Source organism: Corvus kubaryi, unplaced genomic scaffold (assembly GCF_017639235.1).
Source record: "Corvus kubaryi isolate FWS band 111438036 unplaced genomic scaffold, C.kubaryi_AGA036_p1.0 split1-37374, whole genome shotgun sequence".
NCBI classification, from domain to species: Eukaryota; Metazoa; Chordata; class Aves; order Passeriformes; family Corvidae; genus Corvus; species Corvus kubaryi.
Genome location: NW_024582079.1, coordinates 2,347,365 through 2,362,032, shown reverse-complemented (window position 1 = coordinate 2,362,032; position 14,668 = coordinate 2,347,365). Strand labels below are relative to the sequence as shown.

The 14,668-nt window shown below is 43.5% G+C and overlaps 1 protein-coding gene across 3 annotated transcripts in view; it reads right to left on the bottom strand.

The window, feature by feature from the left end:
• Positions 1–14,668, bottom strand: part of LOC121657791 (glutamate receptor 1) — a 119,964-nt gene that overhangs the window by 14,890 nt on the left and 90,406 nt on the right. For all 3 annotated transcript variants that reach the window (XM_042013888.1, XM_042013887.1, XM_042013886.1), the window contains exons 12-13: positions 4,688–4,886; positions 3,947–4,194 (exon numbers count right to left, since the gene is read on the bottom strand). In XM_042013888.1, the coding sequence (XP_041869822.1) occupies positions 3,947–4,194; positions 4,688–4,886 (447 nt within the window). The remainder of the gene's footprint in view (positions 1–3,946; positions 4,195–4,687; positions 4,887–14,668) is intronic.

Here is a 14,668-nt window from a genome sequence, read left to right as displayed (position 1 = left end):
TGGGCAGACTCTACCATTCAGAAGGAAGACCATTGATCTGGATTTAGGACAGCCTACAAAGCCAAGCTGTGCTGCAGTCTTCCTTCAGACCAGTTCACATCTCACTGTTCCAGTGAGGAACGTCTGAGGGAGCACCTTGACTCAGGATGTGCAGTGGTGAGTTTTACAGGCTCTGCACATGGGCACAGTTCTTTGCTGGGTGCTGGGTATCAGGTGCAATGTTGGGGTTGACATTGCATGAAACAGAAGTACAAAGCTAAGCACAGTGAGGCACAAACATGAGAGGGCTTTAAAAATTACAGAAGAGGTGGAGCGATGAACCATACATCAACACACCTTGAATGTCAAAAAACCAGGTCTTTAAGAAGGCCAAGGACCTTGCAGCTCCCATCTCAGAATTTGTGCTCTGTGCCACACCAAGAAACCTTTGTCATGGGGGCTGTTTTCCTGTATTGCAATTCCAAGATGAGCCTGACTGTGAGGAAGAGGAATGTGCTGACCTGCACGAGCCCACCATGGCTCTGCCTGTTGGGATTCCATCCGAGCACTGAAGCTTTCACAAGGACTGGGAGCCTCCTTCAGGCAGAATTCAGCCTTCAAAAAGCAAAATCCAGATGCAGTCAAGCTTGCTACCAGTCCAAGAGAAGGCGAAGGTGCAGATTTGAAGGTGGCTGAATATTTTCCCTTTTCAACTCTAACGGTATTGTGGTCTGAGCCTGACTTTGGTTGCATTTAAAGCAAATGGGAATGTGTGAGTGTAGATCCAGGAAGAATCTGACACTAAGTAAATCATAATTATTCTCTCTTCTAAAGCAGAATACAGGTTACTTAGCACTCTGATGCCTGAACCATCTGTGAAAAATTAGTTAACTAATGAGCCAAAATACATCACAGCTTCTATGTGGGTACAAGGTGTTAACAAAGTAAATGTATTGCTGTTTCCCCGAGCACATTATCTGCAATATGATTTCTGGGGCCATGTGCTGAACATTATGCATCTTCTTTCCTAGGAAGCTTCATTTCAGTTAATTGTCTCTCCAGCTCCCGGGGAGTACACAGAATAGGCTGGACTACATCTTGACTGTATTTTGATGAAAGACTGAGAATTCTGGGGTCCTGAATGAAGGTGGGTTTTTAACGGGGAGTGTTTACTCACAGACCCTAGGAAAGCTGACTTCTGTTTTATGGAACTTTAATGTCAATATGGCTGCTCTGAAAAACTTGCTCTCACAGATTGTCATCTCAAAAACTTTTCTATTCCCTGAGTTCAGACTTACAGTGAATTTCTTGGGTTTTCTTTCCCCTATTTTGGATAATTTGGGTTTTTGCCTCTTTATGATCACTTGTCCAACAGTGGAGAAGATCTCCTGCTGGGTAAGTGGGTGTGTTTTGTAGCAGGGTGACTATCTCACGTCAGGCAGGATCCCAGCTTGAAGTAGCTGGTGTTGAAAGGTGAAATTTCTGCCCTCTCATCACTGCCCTTCTCAGACATGCCTAAATGCAACTAAATTTTAACATCTGGAGGCCAAAAGAATTTCAAAGCCAGATTCACCTAGTAGGAAGAAGTAACTTGTTTTAGCAGTCCAAGAGACCAAAAGGATGTTCTGAAAGGGCTCTTTGCACCTATTGCCATATGTGGAATTATTTCTGGATTTTCAACCTTGTTTTCATTCATCTGTGGCAACATCTTGGCATTGTTTGCCCATGTAGAAGCAAGAAAAATATATGGTGAACGCTCACATAGTATCTCTCTAGGATTCTTTTCCAACTAGCCATCCTAAATGCAGGAAAACTAGTTTAGCTACAATGCCCAGCTTCTAAAACACACCTGATAGAAGATAGGCCTGGGTCACAAACCTCCTGCAATCCTGGCTCAGAGCTTTTACTCTGTGGATGGAAGTGAGTGAAGATGGAGACTGAGAGAGAGACAGGCTGACCGTGCTGGACAGACGCCTCATGATTGTCACCTTGCTCAGGGCAACCTCTCACGTGCAGGACCCCAGGGGGAAAACAGACACTACATGAGGACTGTAGGGAACTACTGAGATTAAAACAATTAAAACAACAGGAACAAAATGGACACAATGGGACAAAAACCAGACAGGAACTGTTCCAAAGAAACACCATCGGATGGAAAATCAAGCATTCCTCCTTTGCCATTAGGCCCATAAGAAATTTGTTCTACATGCAGCCAGGATGAGAAAGAGGAAACAGAAAGAAATGTTAGGAATTTTTGGAGTCATGCCTAGCAGAGGGATGTTTGGAGTTGCAAAGGTAAAATGATTGATGCGATTTTCTTTCTTGTGGTTTATTTTTCTTAGAAGTATGAAAAATGGCTCCTTCACATGCCAAAAATTACAAGACAGGTAGGATGTCGTTGTTTGTTCATTTTTATAATATTGAAATTAGGATTCAAGATTGATGTTAAATAAATTATTAATTAAATAGAATCAGCCCTGTATCCTAATTTCCATATTTGCAAGAGTAAAAACAAACACTGGAAAGTGTGCAACAGAAAGCATCTCAAAGCTGTGAGAATATGTCCACCTTCAGCTGTAGGAGCCTGAGTCATTTCAGAGTCCGAACTGCACTGGATGCAAGAATTACCTTCTGGACCATGTGCTCTGGTGCTTCAGGTTGTCACCTGCAGCAGGTCACATTCGTTTCTCTAAAGATAATGGTGATATGGGAAGTGCTGAATCGAATGTGAGCTGACCTAAGAACTGTAGTAATCAAAATCCTTGGGTCTCACCCACTACCGGCTAATACACCTTTGATTCTTTGGGCTGGCTTTGGCTTGGACACTGTGTGACCAGAGAGATCCTTCTGCAAATGGTCATCTAGTAATTTTCTGGTTTCCAGAAATCCAGAGATCATGGATTAAATGTCTCTGCATGGGGTTATGTTAGCAAACAAATGTAAGGCCACACATACACTTCTGGTCAACATGTTTTCATGAATAAAAAACTCAGGAATTAATTAAATACATTGGAGCACCATGCTGATTACTCAAAGCTACAGCTCCCGAGAATTTACTAAACCATTGCAACTCATGTTCCTCATGATTGTAATGTGAGGAATTGGCATGACTGCTGCCAAAAGGAACCACACTTCTGATGTGTCCAAGATCACAATACCAGTCTGTGCATGGTGGTAATGCTGTTCTGAGCAGGTCAGTTTTCATGATGGATGCTCATGTCCAAGAGTGTGGCTGTATGCAGTGCCCAAACTCTGCTACAAACTCAGGCCTGGGTTTGAGCTCTTAAAGAGTTCTTCTTTTTAAAAGAAGGTCTCTGAAGATATTTCACAGGCCACTAGGCAAAGACATGTGGCAGCTGCAGGTCTGGACTCAGAAATGCAGAGTTTGCACCCCTTTGGACTTTCTATAAATTTGGTGCTTGCTGGGATCTGAATTGACTCAGGCAATGAAAATGCCCACCCTTTGCAGGGCTTTTCAAAATGGGCTTCCCACCTCTTCCAACCAGCATTTCATTTTAGGAAACACCAAAATGCTTTCCCCATGAGAACTCCCTCTGCAAGCATGGATCCAAGCCAGGGTAATCCCATACTCTTGCAAAGCTGTGCAGTTCACATGGCACAGGATGAGCGTCCCTTCCGGAATAAAGCTCTGTGAAACCAATGGTTACACCACAGCAGCCCCCTGCCATCACCTCATACAGCAGACACATTCATAGCAAATGGATCAGCCAGGATCCAGTTTCCAAATGCAGGGCTTGAAGAATTAGTCACTCCCATTGCTGCTCAGTGGGAGCCGGGCATTTTACTTCCCTGCACATCACACTGAGTGGTCACACCCCTTTTCCTCCACCTCCCCCACCTCCTCGCCCCAAGCTTTCGTGATTAACATGGCAATGGAGATTGAACTGTGTGCATACATTGATTTGCTGGGTGGTTTGGCAAAAGGAAGCAAATCTAAGCTACTTACCTCAGCGCAGACCCCTTTGGCGTTGCAATACCATAGCCTTTGGAGTCCAAGTTACCTCCCACCTTCATGGTGTCGCAGGGCTTGCGCTGCTCGATGTACTCGTTCATTGTGGACTCCAAGAGGTATGCATACTTCCCTTTTGACTTCCTCACCCGGATCATCCCCTCTTCCGTCGTCCTCACAAAAACGGAGGGCTCGGCTGACTTCATGTATGTCCACATCTTCTCAAACACTGCTATTTTGGATCGCTGCGTAGGACAGCAGAAACCCAACAGAAGCGTTAGCAGAGGTTTGGGCGTCCCCTGGGATTTCCAGCTTGGACTGAACACACACCCACACATCAAACAGGCCAAGGAAGCCAAAAGGGGTAACAGGATTACCACTTCTGCACAAGGGCCCAGACCAATCCCTCATTTTCTGGCCCATATTTATGTACGGAGTGATTTTGCAGATCAAACCAAGGGCAAACCAAGCTGGAAATCTGGAGACGGTTTCATTTGGAGTTGCTCAGAGAAGCTCCTCAGTAATGTGGGGAAGCACATGGATATTCCATATTTGTGTTCACAACTACAGAATATCACCTGCACTGGAGTCACTGCCAATCTTCTGGCAGGCCGTAACATGGTGAGGGGAAGCAAGTGAAAAAAACCAGACCTGAGCTGAGAACGGGAGAGGACAGACCTGGAGGACGGGTCAAACAAGAAGCTAAGAAAAATGTTTGCATTAAAGTTTCCTTTTTACCCTAAAAAATTCTTTAGTGGAGCCAGCTTCCAGGGTCCCATAAGCGATTTCAGTCTGCTTGGCCAAGTCCTCTGCGCTCTCGATGGGAGACACCATCCTCTCCACGGTGAGGAAGGCAGCCAGGTTAGCTGTGTAGGAGGATATGATGATCAAGGTGAAGAACCACCAGACGCCACCGACTATGCGGCCAGAGAGAGACCTGGGCACAGAGAGGAGAGTCAGACAGGAAGAGGGTGAAGGTCTAAAAGGTGCAGCTTGCTCTTTCAGGCCCATCATTTATGTGACCATTTACTCAAAGTCACTCTCCAGCCACTTCCAAGGAAGCCAGAAGTCTGTCTCAGTTCTTAATTTACTTTTAAAGGTGTTGATGTAATTAGAGTGGAAATAAAAAATTCACAGTGAAAAAATATTAGCAATAAACAGAGAGAATTTTCTTTGATTTTCAACTTCTTTCAGAGCACAATATTAATAATAAGACATGGGGATAGTTATGAGAGAGTTGAGCTGGGCAGGGGACAATGCCCACCACCAATATCTCTGTCAAGGTCTCTGTTGTACCATGTACCCCTGGCAGGAAGGAGCACCAGCATGGAACCAGACCAGACACACAGCCCAGCTGTGATCTTTTGGTGAGCTGCACCAATCATCTGAAGTTTAAAAAACAACCCCTGTGTTTTTCTGCAAGACATATTGAAGCTCAGAGAGGAGTTACGGTCTTAATGAATAATTTGCCTACTGACATTCTCTCTTTTGTATTCAGCAGATGGTTAGACAAGATGTTCATAATAATGCTTTAAAATCTAGGTGTTTTGTACTGTCTGCAATCAAATAGCCAATTAACTGTAACCATTCGATAGCTATAGAGGCAGATAAGTCAAGCAGGCATTAATTAACATTAAAATATTTTCAAATAATTTTTAAGAGTGGAAGATGATTTTAGAATGATGTCAGTATTCAGGCATTCTGTCTAAATTATTTATATGATCCTTCTCTAGATGCAGAGCACTGTCCCAGACAGAAGGGAACACACAATTCTGTTTGATAAAACCAGACAGCCTGACTAAGGGGGACCTGCCTGTGAGAAACATCATTTATTTCTCCATGGGGGACCATGTTTCACATCGTCTTTCTGCTGATCTGAGTCAATCTGCAGAAATATGGTTTATGGGATGGTAACAGAGACATCCCAGTCCAGCTGGGGGCTAAAAGTTAGGTGAGATAAATGCGACCATCTTGCTTCCCATCTGCAGAGAACACTCAGCCTGCAGGACTGTCAGCACACACAGCTTTACCATTTGTTTCATATTTGGAGAGGGACTGGGGAGGGAGGCAGCTATAGATTCAACTCACACATCTTCAGATTGATGAGGAAGGGGAAGAAAATTAGTCTGGATGATGTGTGCTCAGGGAAGGAAGCGCTCAGAAAAGGCACAGAGGCATTAAACAAAAGTAACCAGATAATGTCAAATACAACAATCTCTGCTGATGAAGGCCACTTTGAGCTGGCAAAATCCATTTGCATGGCAAATAATCACATTCATCTCCAGCTGCAAATTATACAGCCCTTCCTTCCTGATGAAGCTGGGATATTTCTGCGACTCATTTCAATCGCTTCAGCTACAGTCAGGCGGATTCCTGCCTCCAGACCCTCGACATCCTGGTGGTATTCACCACCAGCTAATCCCAGGGGGCTGCCTGCTGTCAGCTGCAGATGGCTTATGCTTCCCAGCTTCACACCTGGCACTGAGAGCATGGAAAAGTAATTTTGGGGTGTTGAGCCTGGATGGTAACAGGGAGGGCTGGGGGAAGAGGGAGAAGGGGCTGTTTCTTTCCCCTGGGAGATAGAAGGATGCAGACAGGATTCATGTGTCCATCATAGACCAGCCCCATCTGGGCTGTCTCTGCTGCTGGTGCTGGTCATTCCTCCTCATGGCACAAGGAGGGATGTGCTCACTCTCACAGACTGTGGAGGAAAGGAGAGGAGGTCAGCAGCTTGCTAGGACTGCCAGCATGGCTGGGGCCTCGTGTGTGTGATGTTTTGTTGCAGACACTGCTAGTGGGCAATGTTTTCCCTCATTGCTGGATTGACTTGGAGCTGGAAGCTGTGAACCAAAACTGCTGAAATGCACAGCAGAGAAAACACTCAGCACATGGGATCTACAGGACACGGCCCTTTTGCTCCATGGCTGTGCAACATTTAGCACAAGGGAGAGCTGGCCGGTGATGGAGGCTCTGGAAGGACAGAGGAATTCAATAAAGAATGTAATGATAGTCATGATAAACATCACACAAGCAGATGTGATCCCCTGTGACACCCCCACGGCTCAGGAGCAGTGAACACTGAACAGAACAAGGTGGATTTCTCTTGTCTGTTTAGACTCCAAGCCAATGCCTGTTACTGCTGACCATGGCAAGTGCTTGGAAAGGCAATACCTGTCAGCACCTTGCTCTGCTGCTTCTGTAGACCCAGCAGAAGAACCACAGTGCCTCCATCACGGGACACATTTGCAAAGTGCCTTTGTAATTTAGGAGATAATGTCTGATTTCTGGAAGTGACTTCAAGACTAGGGAGCTAAAAGCCTGGTCAAAACCCACTGAGACTTAGAATTATGTTTATGCTCCAGTAAACACAGCCACAGAGGAGTAGATATATCCCATGCTTTGAAGTCACTATGAGGTTTTGAAAGTCTCACTCTGGAGCTAGGTAACAAAAAATGACCTTGCACCTGACTAACAGAAATGTTCTGCAGCTTGAGCCCTGTCTCAAGTTCTTTTCTCTTCACTGATGGGCGCTATGGGGTTTAAATCCTCTTGCATGAGGTTGTGTCCCTGTACCTGTTCAAGCATAACATGAAGGAATCAGCTCCCTGCTGAGTGGAAATGAGTCAGTAACTCTGCAGAGCTAAGGGGAGATGGAGCACCCTGGTTAGGACTTTAAAGATGTGCTAAGGTTCAGATATTTGGATCTATTTGACCTCTGGATTAATTAATGTTCATTATTACAGTAATCCTTGCAAATAGCAGGGTCTAAAAAAATTGGGCTAAAATAAGCAAGGGTAACAGCATAAGAGGCTTTAATGAATGGCTAATTCTGGGGTGTAAAAAGGGGTAAAATATCTGAATAGACCAGACTGTACATTTTTCAACCTGTGTTATTTCTTCTGCACCTAGACTCTTCTTTCCTACATAGTCTAAATTAAGATAACTTGGTTTCTTCTTCTATCCCTGCCCGTGCTGTGTAAAATATCACACATATCCTCACTTTTCTCCCTGACTTGGGATCCTGCCTATCTCTCACAGAACTGGCAAGAACAGGATGCTCCTTTCCATCATTACCCTTGCAGGAATAAGTAGTAAATACTCTAACCTCATTACCCACAGTGCACAACCTACTTAAAATTAGAGCTGGCTGGGAACCAAGATTTCAGGACCGTGGAAAACTCTGAAATTGTAAATAAAACCTTAATATTCTCATTTGGAATGCAAAGATAACGGTTGCAAGTGTCCTCTAAAAGTAGCACTCTGAAAATGATTGTTTTGGGTCTACCCAAGCCTTGCCTTTTGCTATTACTTATAGTTTAATTTCTGAAAGGCTAAATGGTATAATTTTTAACATGGTAAACAATTTTGTTTCTGCTTTCTCATTACAAATAATTTTCTTTCAGCTTTTATAATACATTAAATTCTTACCTACTGCATGCATAATTTAAAAGATAATTCTGAAATGTGCTATTTTAAATGGCCCTAATAAAAATACTGCAGATGACCAAGCTGAAAGTAATAATTTTGATTTTCTTACTTACATTTGCTTTTCTTACTTACTTTATTTTCTTACTTTCCTTGTAAAAGCAACTGCATTTTGCTAGCAGAAAACAGAAGGGAATTGTAAGTTCCCTTTGTTCTCATGAAGAGATTAATTTTAATGTTTTAGCCTTAGCATTGATGGATTCATACAGAAATAGAAAATCATGCAGCTATAATCTCATTTCTTAAAACAAAATGCAATCCTTGATCAAACAATTTTCCCTTCGATTTTATCCCTCATGGAAGGTAGGAAAAGCTGGCAGGAGTTTGCCTCTGCTTTGCCATCTATTAGAAAAGAACAATACATTTTTGCAAAACCATATTAACAAGATCATCAGAAAGTATACAGAGTAAACCTCATTGGAAAACTGTTCAAGCACCCTCTCAGTTCTCTCCCACTTCTCCCTTCCCCCTCTTCAAATCCATTCCTTACGGAGAATTACACCTAAACTGACAGTGTTTTAATTAGAAGAGCAAATCTGGGATTCTGAAGCCATAGTTGCTTTGGGAGGATTTCCCAGATTTGCTGTTAAATTCAAGTCTAATAAAGGCTCACTTACTCAACTGACATATTTGTCACTGAATGAATTTATGCAAAACTGTTGAAAGAAAAGCTCTTCTGTGCCTGTGCTACTGATTGTGGGTCAAACCCACTTTTGGTCTCCTACCTACACAGAGCCTCTGATCTCCAACACTACTCTGTGAATTTGGTACTGATCTTGATGATTCCATGGTTCTAGCTGAAATCTGACTCAAGAGTGGATTAATTGCATGCATTTTGCACCACTTTTGCTCTTATTTTAAGCAAATTTTCAACATCAAACTCTGTCAATGTAAAGAGCTTTGCTTTTCCTCTGTGTCACAGACCATCTGGCGTGATTGGTCTCACCACTTTCCCTCCATCTCTGACACAAACCCCAGATTTTCTCAAAAGGCAAAGGAGGAAACTCAGTGTGGGGTTGTGGAGCTGGGATCAGCTCTGGGTGCATCCATCAAGTGCAGACCTCAGAGCTCTTATCCTCTTACTCTCTGCTGTGCCATGGAGAGTTTTGAATGAGCTAACAACTGTTTGCCACAAAATTCAAGGGATTATAATGCAAGTTTCTCTGTACATGCTGCATTACTAATTTTCTTGCCATATTAGTTTGCTTTTACTTATTACTGAATCCCAGCTCCTGGTACAAGAGTCTGGAGTCATGACTGCAATGCTGGGTTTTAACATGCAGGGTCAGGAAAACCCTTACAAATACAGAAGTAAGAATGTTTTCCACTGATATTCTCGTTTACCTCTCCCAGAGGTACAAATTCCTTCTTCCTCTCTCACAACTTTTCTACAGTGCTAAGAGCTGCATATTTTGGCTCCCTGTGGGTAACATTAACCAGGGAGACAGGGTAAGGAAGCTGAGGGTACACAGGTACTGGGAGTCCCATGCTGGCCCTGTCCTGCTTTTCTTTCTCTAATTATTGTTTAAAATAAATAAATAAATAAATAAACAAATAAATAAATTAGGGCTTCTTAACTTTTGTATATGGGCTGGAGATCTGCTCTTGTGATCTTAGGCAAATCCTGCCAGTTCATCTGACCCCCAAAGCCAACATGCTGGAAGGAGGCAGTATGGATTATGGAATCCCAGCAGAAGTCCCTGTAAGAAGGGGCCTTGTGGATGCTCACTGTGTAAATATTGCATCAACTGAATGTAATCTCTGCAAATACACAGAATCTCCCGGATTCAACAGGGGGATGTATATCTGTGAGGCGTTAATTATAAATCATGGTTTATTTACTGTTTCTTTCTGCCTAAACTAATGGCTTTGGACAGCAGTGTATGCTCCCTCTCCTACTGTTTCATCTCTTCTTTTGCAGAATATGTTGGCACTTTTTTCCCCCTTCAATTTCCCTTTAATGGGCAAAACCTCATTCTAAAGTGAGTTCTCCTGCTTAGTCAGAAATGCATCATGCCACTTGTGGTTCTCCAGTCATTGGGCCTTGGATTACTGCAGTGCTAAGTATAAGCATGACTGCATGGAGCAGCTTCGTGCTGTTTTCAAGACATTCACTTAGCATTTTGACAGGCAAGAGGTGCCTAAGCCTAATCAGAGGACTGGGCTTTTCTGTTCCCTGTGAAGCCCTGCTACTTTACGGGATCCTGGACAGCTTACTTCATCTCTCTAATTTAGTTCCCAGCTGTGGAAGAGGATGAATCACATTTATGAACCTGTCCTAGGTGGGTGGCCTGAAGCGCTGGCCACTAGGTGGAATTTACCTCTGAGCTGCTGCTTTGCCCAATTCGCCTTCCTGAGACACTCAATTCCAACAGGCAGAGGCAGCATCGAATGGGCCCAGCCCTGCAGGGGTGATGTGTGCACTCAACCGTACTTTGCAGGTTGTGCCCTTGTGTGTCCTCAACTGATCCAAAACAACACCTGTGGATACTCAACAGACACAACTCACCTGCTCAGCTAGTGGGGTGTTGGAAGCACTAGATGCCAAGCAAACCTGAATTGACATGGGCAGCAAGCCCGCTTCAACTTCAGCAGGTCCCATGAAAACTCTCCAAACAGGGCAGAACTGCAGGACTGAGGTAAGTCCTTCACTCGAGGGACTTGCCATCCCTGCACAGCATCCCTGGCCGCTGAAATGAGATGTTTAATCCTAAAAATGCAGGATAACACACTCAACTCTTCCAGAGGGCTGCTAAAAACAGTACAAATGCAGGGCTAGGATAGAGGGATGATGTGGAACACTAAGAAAAAATAAGAGTGTAGTTGAAAGGCAGAGAGGTAGATCTGAAGACAGGCACCATCATCCTCTGAAGTACAGACACAGTGCGCCTCTCGCCACTGCAGACAGGGTGGTTTAAGGGATGAATGTTTAGATAGTGGTTTGCTGAGAAACACATGGTCAATTTGGGCTGCTTGGCAGCTCCAGAGAAAGGCAAAGTCATCCCTCTTCTGCTATTTTGCCAGCTGATGCTACCAGGAATAAAACCCCAACTCTTGTCATGCCTTTGTGCAAAAATTTCACTGTAAAAAAGGCTCTTCATGTATTTTTCTCACTCTGATGACATTTGTTCACTTTGCTGAGAAAAACTCACAAGGTGACAAGCATAAAATTTTGTCAGAAGTAGTTGCTGGAGAGCCCCAGGAGATTCATTATTCAGGAACTTCCTCAACCTCAGGTGGCCCCAAATCTAACAGCACTCATCCATCTTTTTGAACAACAGCTTATTGTGCCAATGTCCTTTACTGAGTTGCTGTGTTCCATATGCTCTCCCACAGTCTCTTCTTCAAAGTCTACTTGATGAAAAAGCTTTTTTTCCCCAAAAGATTTAATATGTTTTGGATTATATGCCATCAGTTCTTCATTTTTTTCAAGATCCTCTTTAGCCATCTACATTTGCTCACATGAGAGCTCTGTTTCTGACTTCTGGGCAATAATGCTACAATAACCTACTTCAGACTTCTTCCAGGGTGTCTTGCCTTGGTTCATTTTGATTTTTTTTTTTCCTGTCTTTTGTCAGATTTCCCAATCCGATGAGAGAAAGGCTTTGCTCTGGAAGGGAGAGTATTTTCTGTACTGGAAGATATTATCTGTGAGCAATATTTCCAAATATTCCCTTTATTTTCTCTCTCATTTCTAATTTAAAATGTGATTCCTCACCAAGAGTGTACAAGTGGGATTTTCTCTAGTTTCACTTTTGAGCCTTTCTTTTTTGTACAGGGACATACTATATCTCTTGTAGAAGTGGTGAGGAATGAATCTGCTCCCCCCCAGACAGTGTTTTTAGAAGAGCTTTATGTGCGCAGGTGTGCCCATCTTTTAACATTAAAACTCCCAAACTGTGAAGGGAAGACATGTTCAGTGCTTCTGCTGCCCCTATTTCACCTGCTAAGATCCATTTGGTGATTTTTAGAATTTTTTGTTAAGGCTTCAGAAGCACTGTTGAGATGAAAAGCTGCCTCCTCCTTCTGTTTCCCTCTCTGCAGCCTCAGATTTTGCTTCTTATTGCAAGCTTCAAGAAATGAGACAGATGAGAAAATTCCTCCTGTGGGAGAGCATCCTTTGCACTTGACTCCTGCAGCTGGACCCTTGTGGACTCTTCATCACGTCTCCCACCTATATACAGGGTACAAGTACTTATTTTATTGCTTTTCCCTTTCACCATAGGAGGACTCATCTCCTTCCTTTCTACTCCTCTGTTCACACACTCGCCTTCTATTACTCCTCATCAGAGTGTGTTGGGAGAATTCATTAGTGTATATAACATGCTTTGAAGTTGTCCAAATAACGGTGATGTAACACTTTTGCACTTCTATAGACTCTTTTATCTGAAGATCAAAGTAGTAAGTTATGATTACCATGATTGGATTATTGCTGCTTAGCCTTTGGATCTGAGGGTAAGCAGCAACTCTTCTGGGTAGGCACTAATCAGAATTACTGCGTGATTTTATTAAATAGATTGAATTCCATCAAATGTGCTGCTGCTGTTTAAGGAAAGGGCTGCATGCATGAGCTGTGTGCCCTTTTCTGCCATCTGAGCATATGAATCAGCTGCTCTCCAGCTGCTCCTTTGATCCCCGTGAAAACAGAAGGAAGACCAAGACAGCCTGGAGGACTTCAGAGGTGACACCATGCTCTGCTGTCTCCAGCTCCAGACCCCACCCAAGCACACAAGGATTTTGTCCCAATTTCCTAGCACGACCCACATTCTGCTTTTCCCACTTACTCAGCTTCCTCAAGCCTTTCACAATGGATAACATGGTACCTCTGTCCTGTTTGAACAAATCTGTTTTCACCTGCTCACCATCTTGGGGTGTTACAGTGCACATCATTGTACATTGCACATTACATTGCACACACACATTCGGTGTACGAATGAATTCCTGAACTTTTAATGAAAAGAGATATGGTGCTTCCGCAGTTATAAGGACAAGTAGTAGGAATAAAATCTGAGACAAAAGCAGAATAGGTCCAATAAATGCCAAATTCCATTGGAATAAAGGCAGAACTCTGAGCCTCCCAGTGGAAGGCCAGCTGTGGGGATAAAATCAGCAAAGAGCAGCTGTGGATGCTTTTTGTGTTGTGAGCCAGAGCAATTTCAACAGAGGAGTTCAAAGCTCGTTCGACTGTGTATCCAGTGAGTGTGCACATGATATCTCAGTGCTGATAAAAGTAATGTACATCATATGGAAGAGTTATTTAAGCAGGGCTTCCCTGTGAAAACATGCTCAGGGCTTCCCATCTTAGCTACAGTATTTTTTTGGAGTGCCAACATTAAAGCAGTGTGTGACAGGCAGCCTTGCAGAGGACACCACCTGAGGGAGATGGAGGTCGTTCAGCTCCTCACAACCCTTATTCTTTGACAAAAACACTTGGCAGTCGACCTAACTATTAGAGAGACACAACCATGCACAGTCCTGACTGCAGACCCCAGCTGAGCTGACTGCTCAGGAATAACTTGTTATCGAGAGGAAAGGAAATGAAAGAAAGTCTTCTTTTACTTCTTTTACAGCTTCTCTTACTGACTGAAAATCAGCAAGTCCAAGTATAGCATAATAGGGGGTCCCTGGAGGCTCAGAGAGTCTCCTGCTGCACTCAGGGAGAAGGTTGTAAGTGTCAGGAGGCAGCCCTGTAAATCTTAGTGCTCCTCACAATCCTGAGCCAGTGTCCACCATTAGAAACCCAAGCAGCACATGCCAGTTCCATGTCAGGGATCACAGAACGGTGTGGGTTGAAAGGGATCTTAAAGTTCATTTCATTCCAACCCCGTGTCATGGGCAGGGACGCCTCTCACAGGTTGCTCCAAGCCCTGTCCAACCTGACTGAACTTTTCCAGGGATGGGGCAGCCACATCTTCTCTGAGCAACCTGTGTCAGGGCCTCACCACCCTCACAGGGAAGAATTTCTTCCTAATATCTATTCCAAATCTACCCTCTTTCAGATGCCCTAATAAAACTTCCCAAGATAAAAAAAAAAAAAAAAAAAAAGGGTAATGCACTTTCCCCCCTGCTATTTTCAACTTTGTTTTCAGCGAGAAACATGGCAAACATTTATTTAGTCCTGAAGAAAGAAATTGCAGAAGTATTTTTAGGCTAATATATCTGCTTTTAGATGAAGTGTTTGATGACTTATTTTAAACACAGCTGGTGGAACGATTAGTGAATCTGTCACTCAAT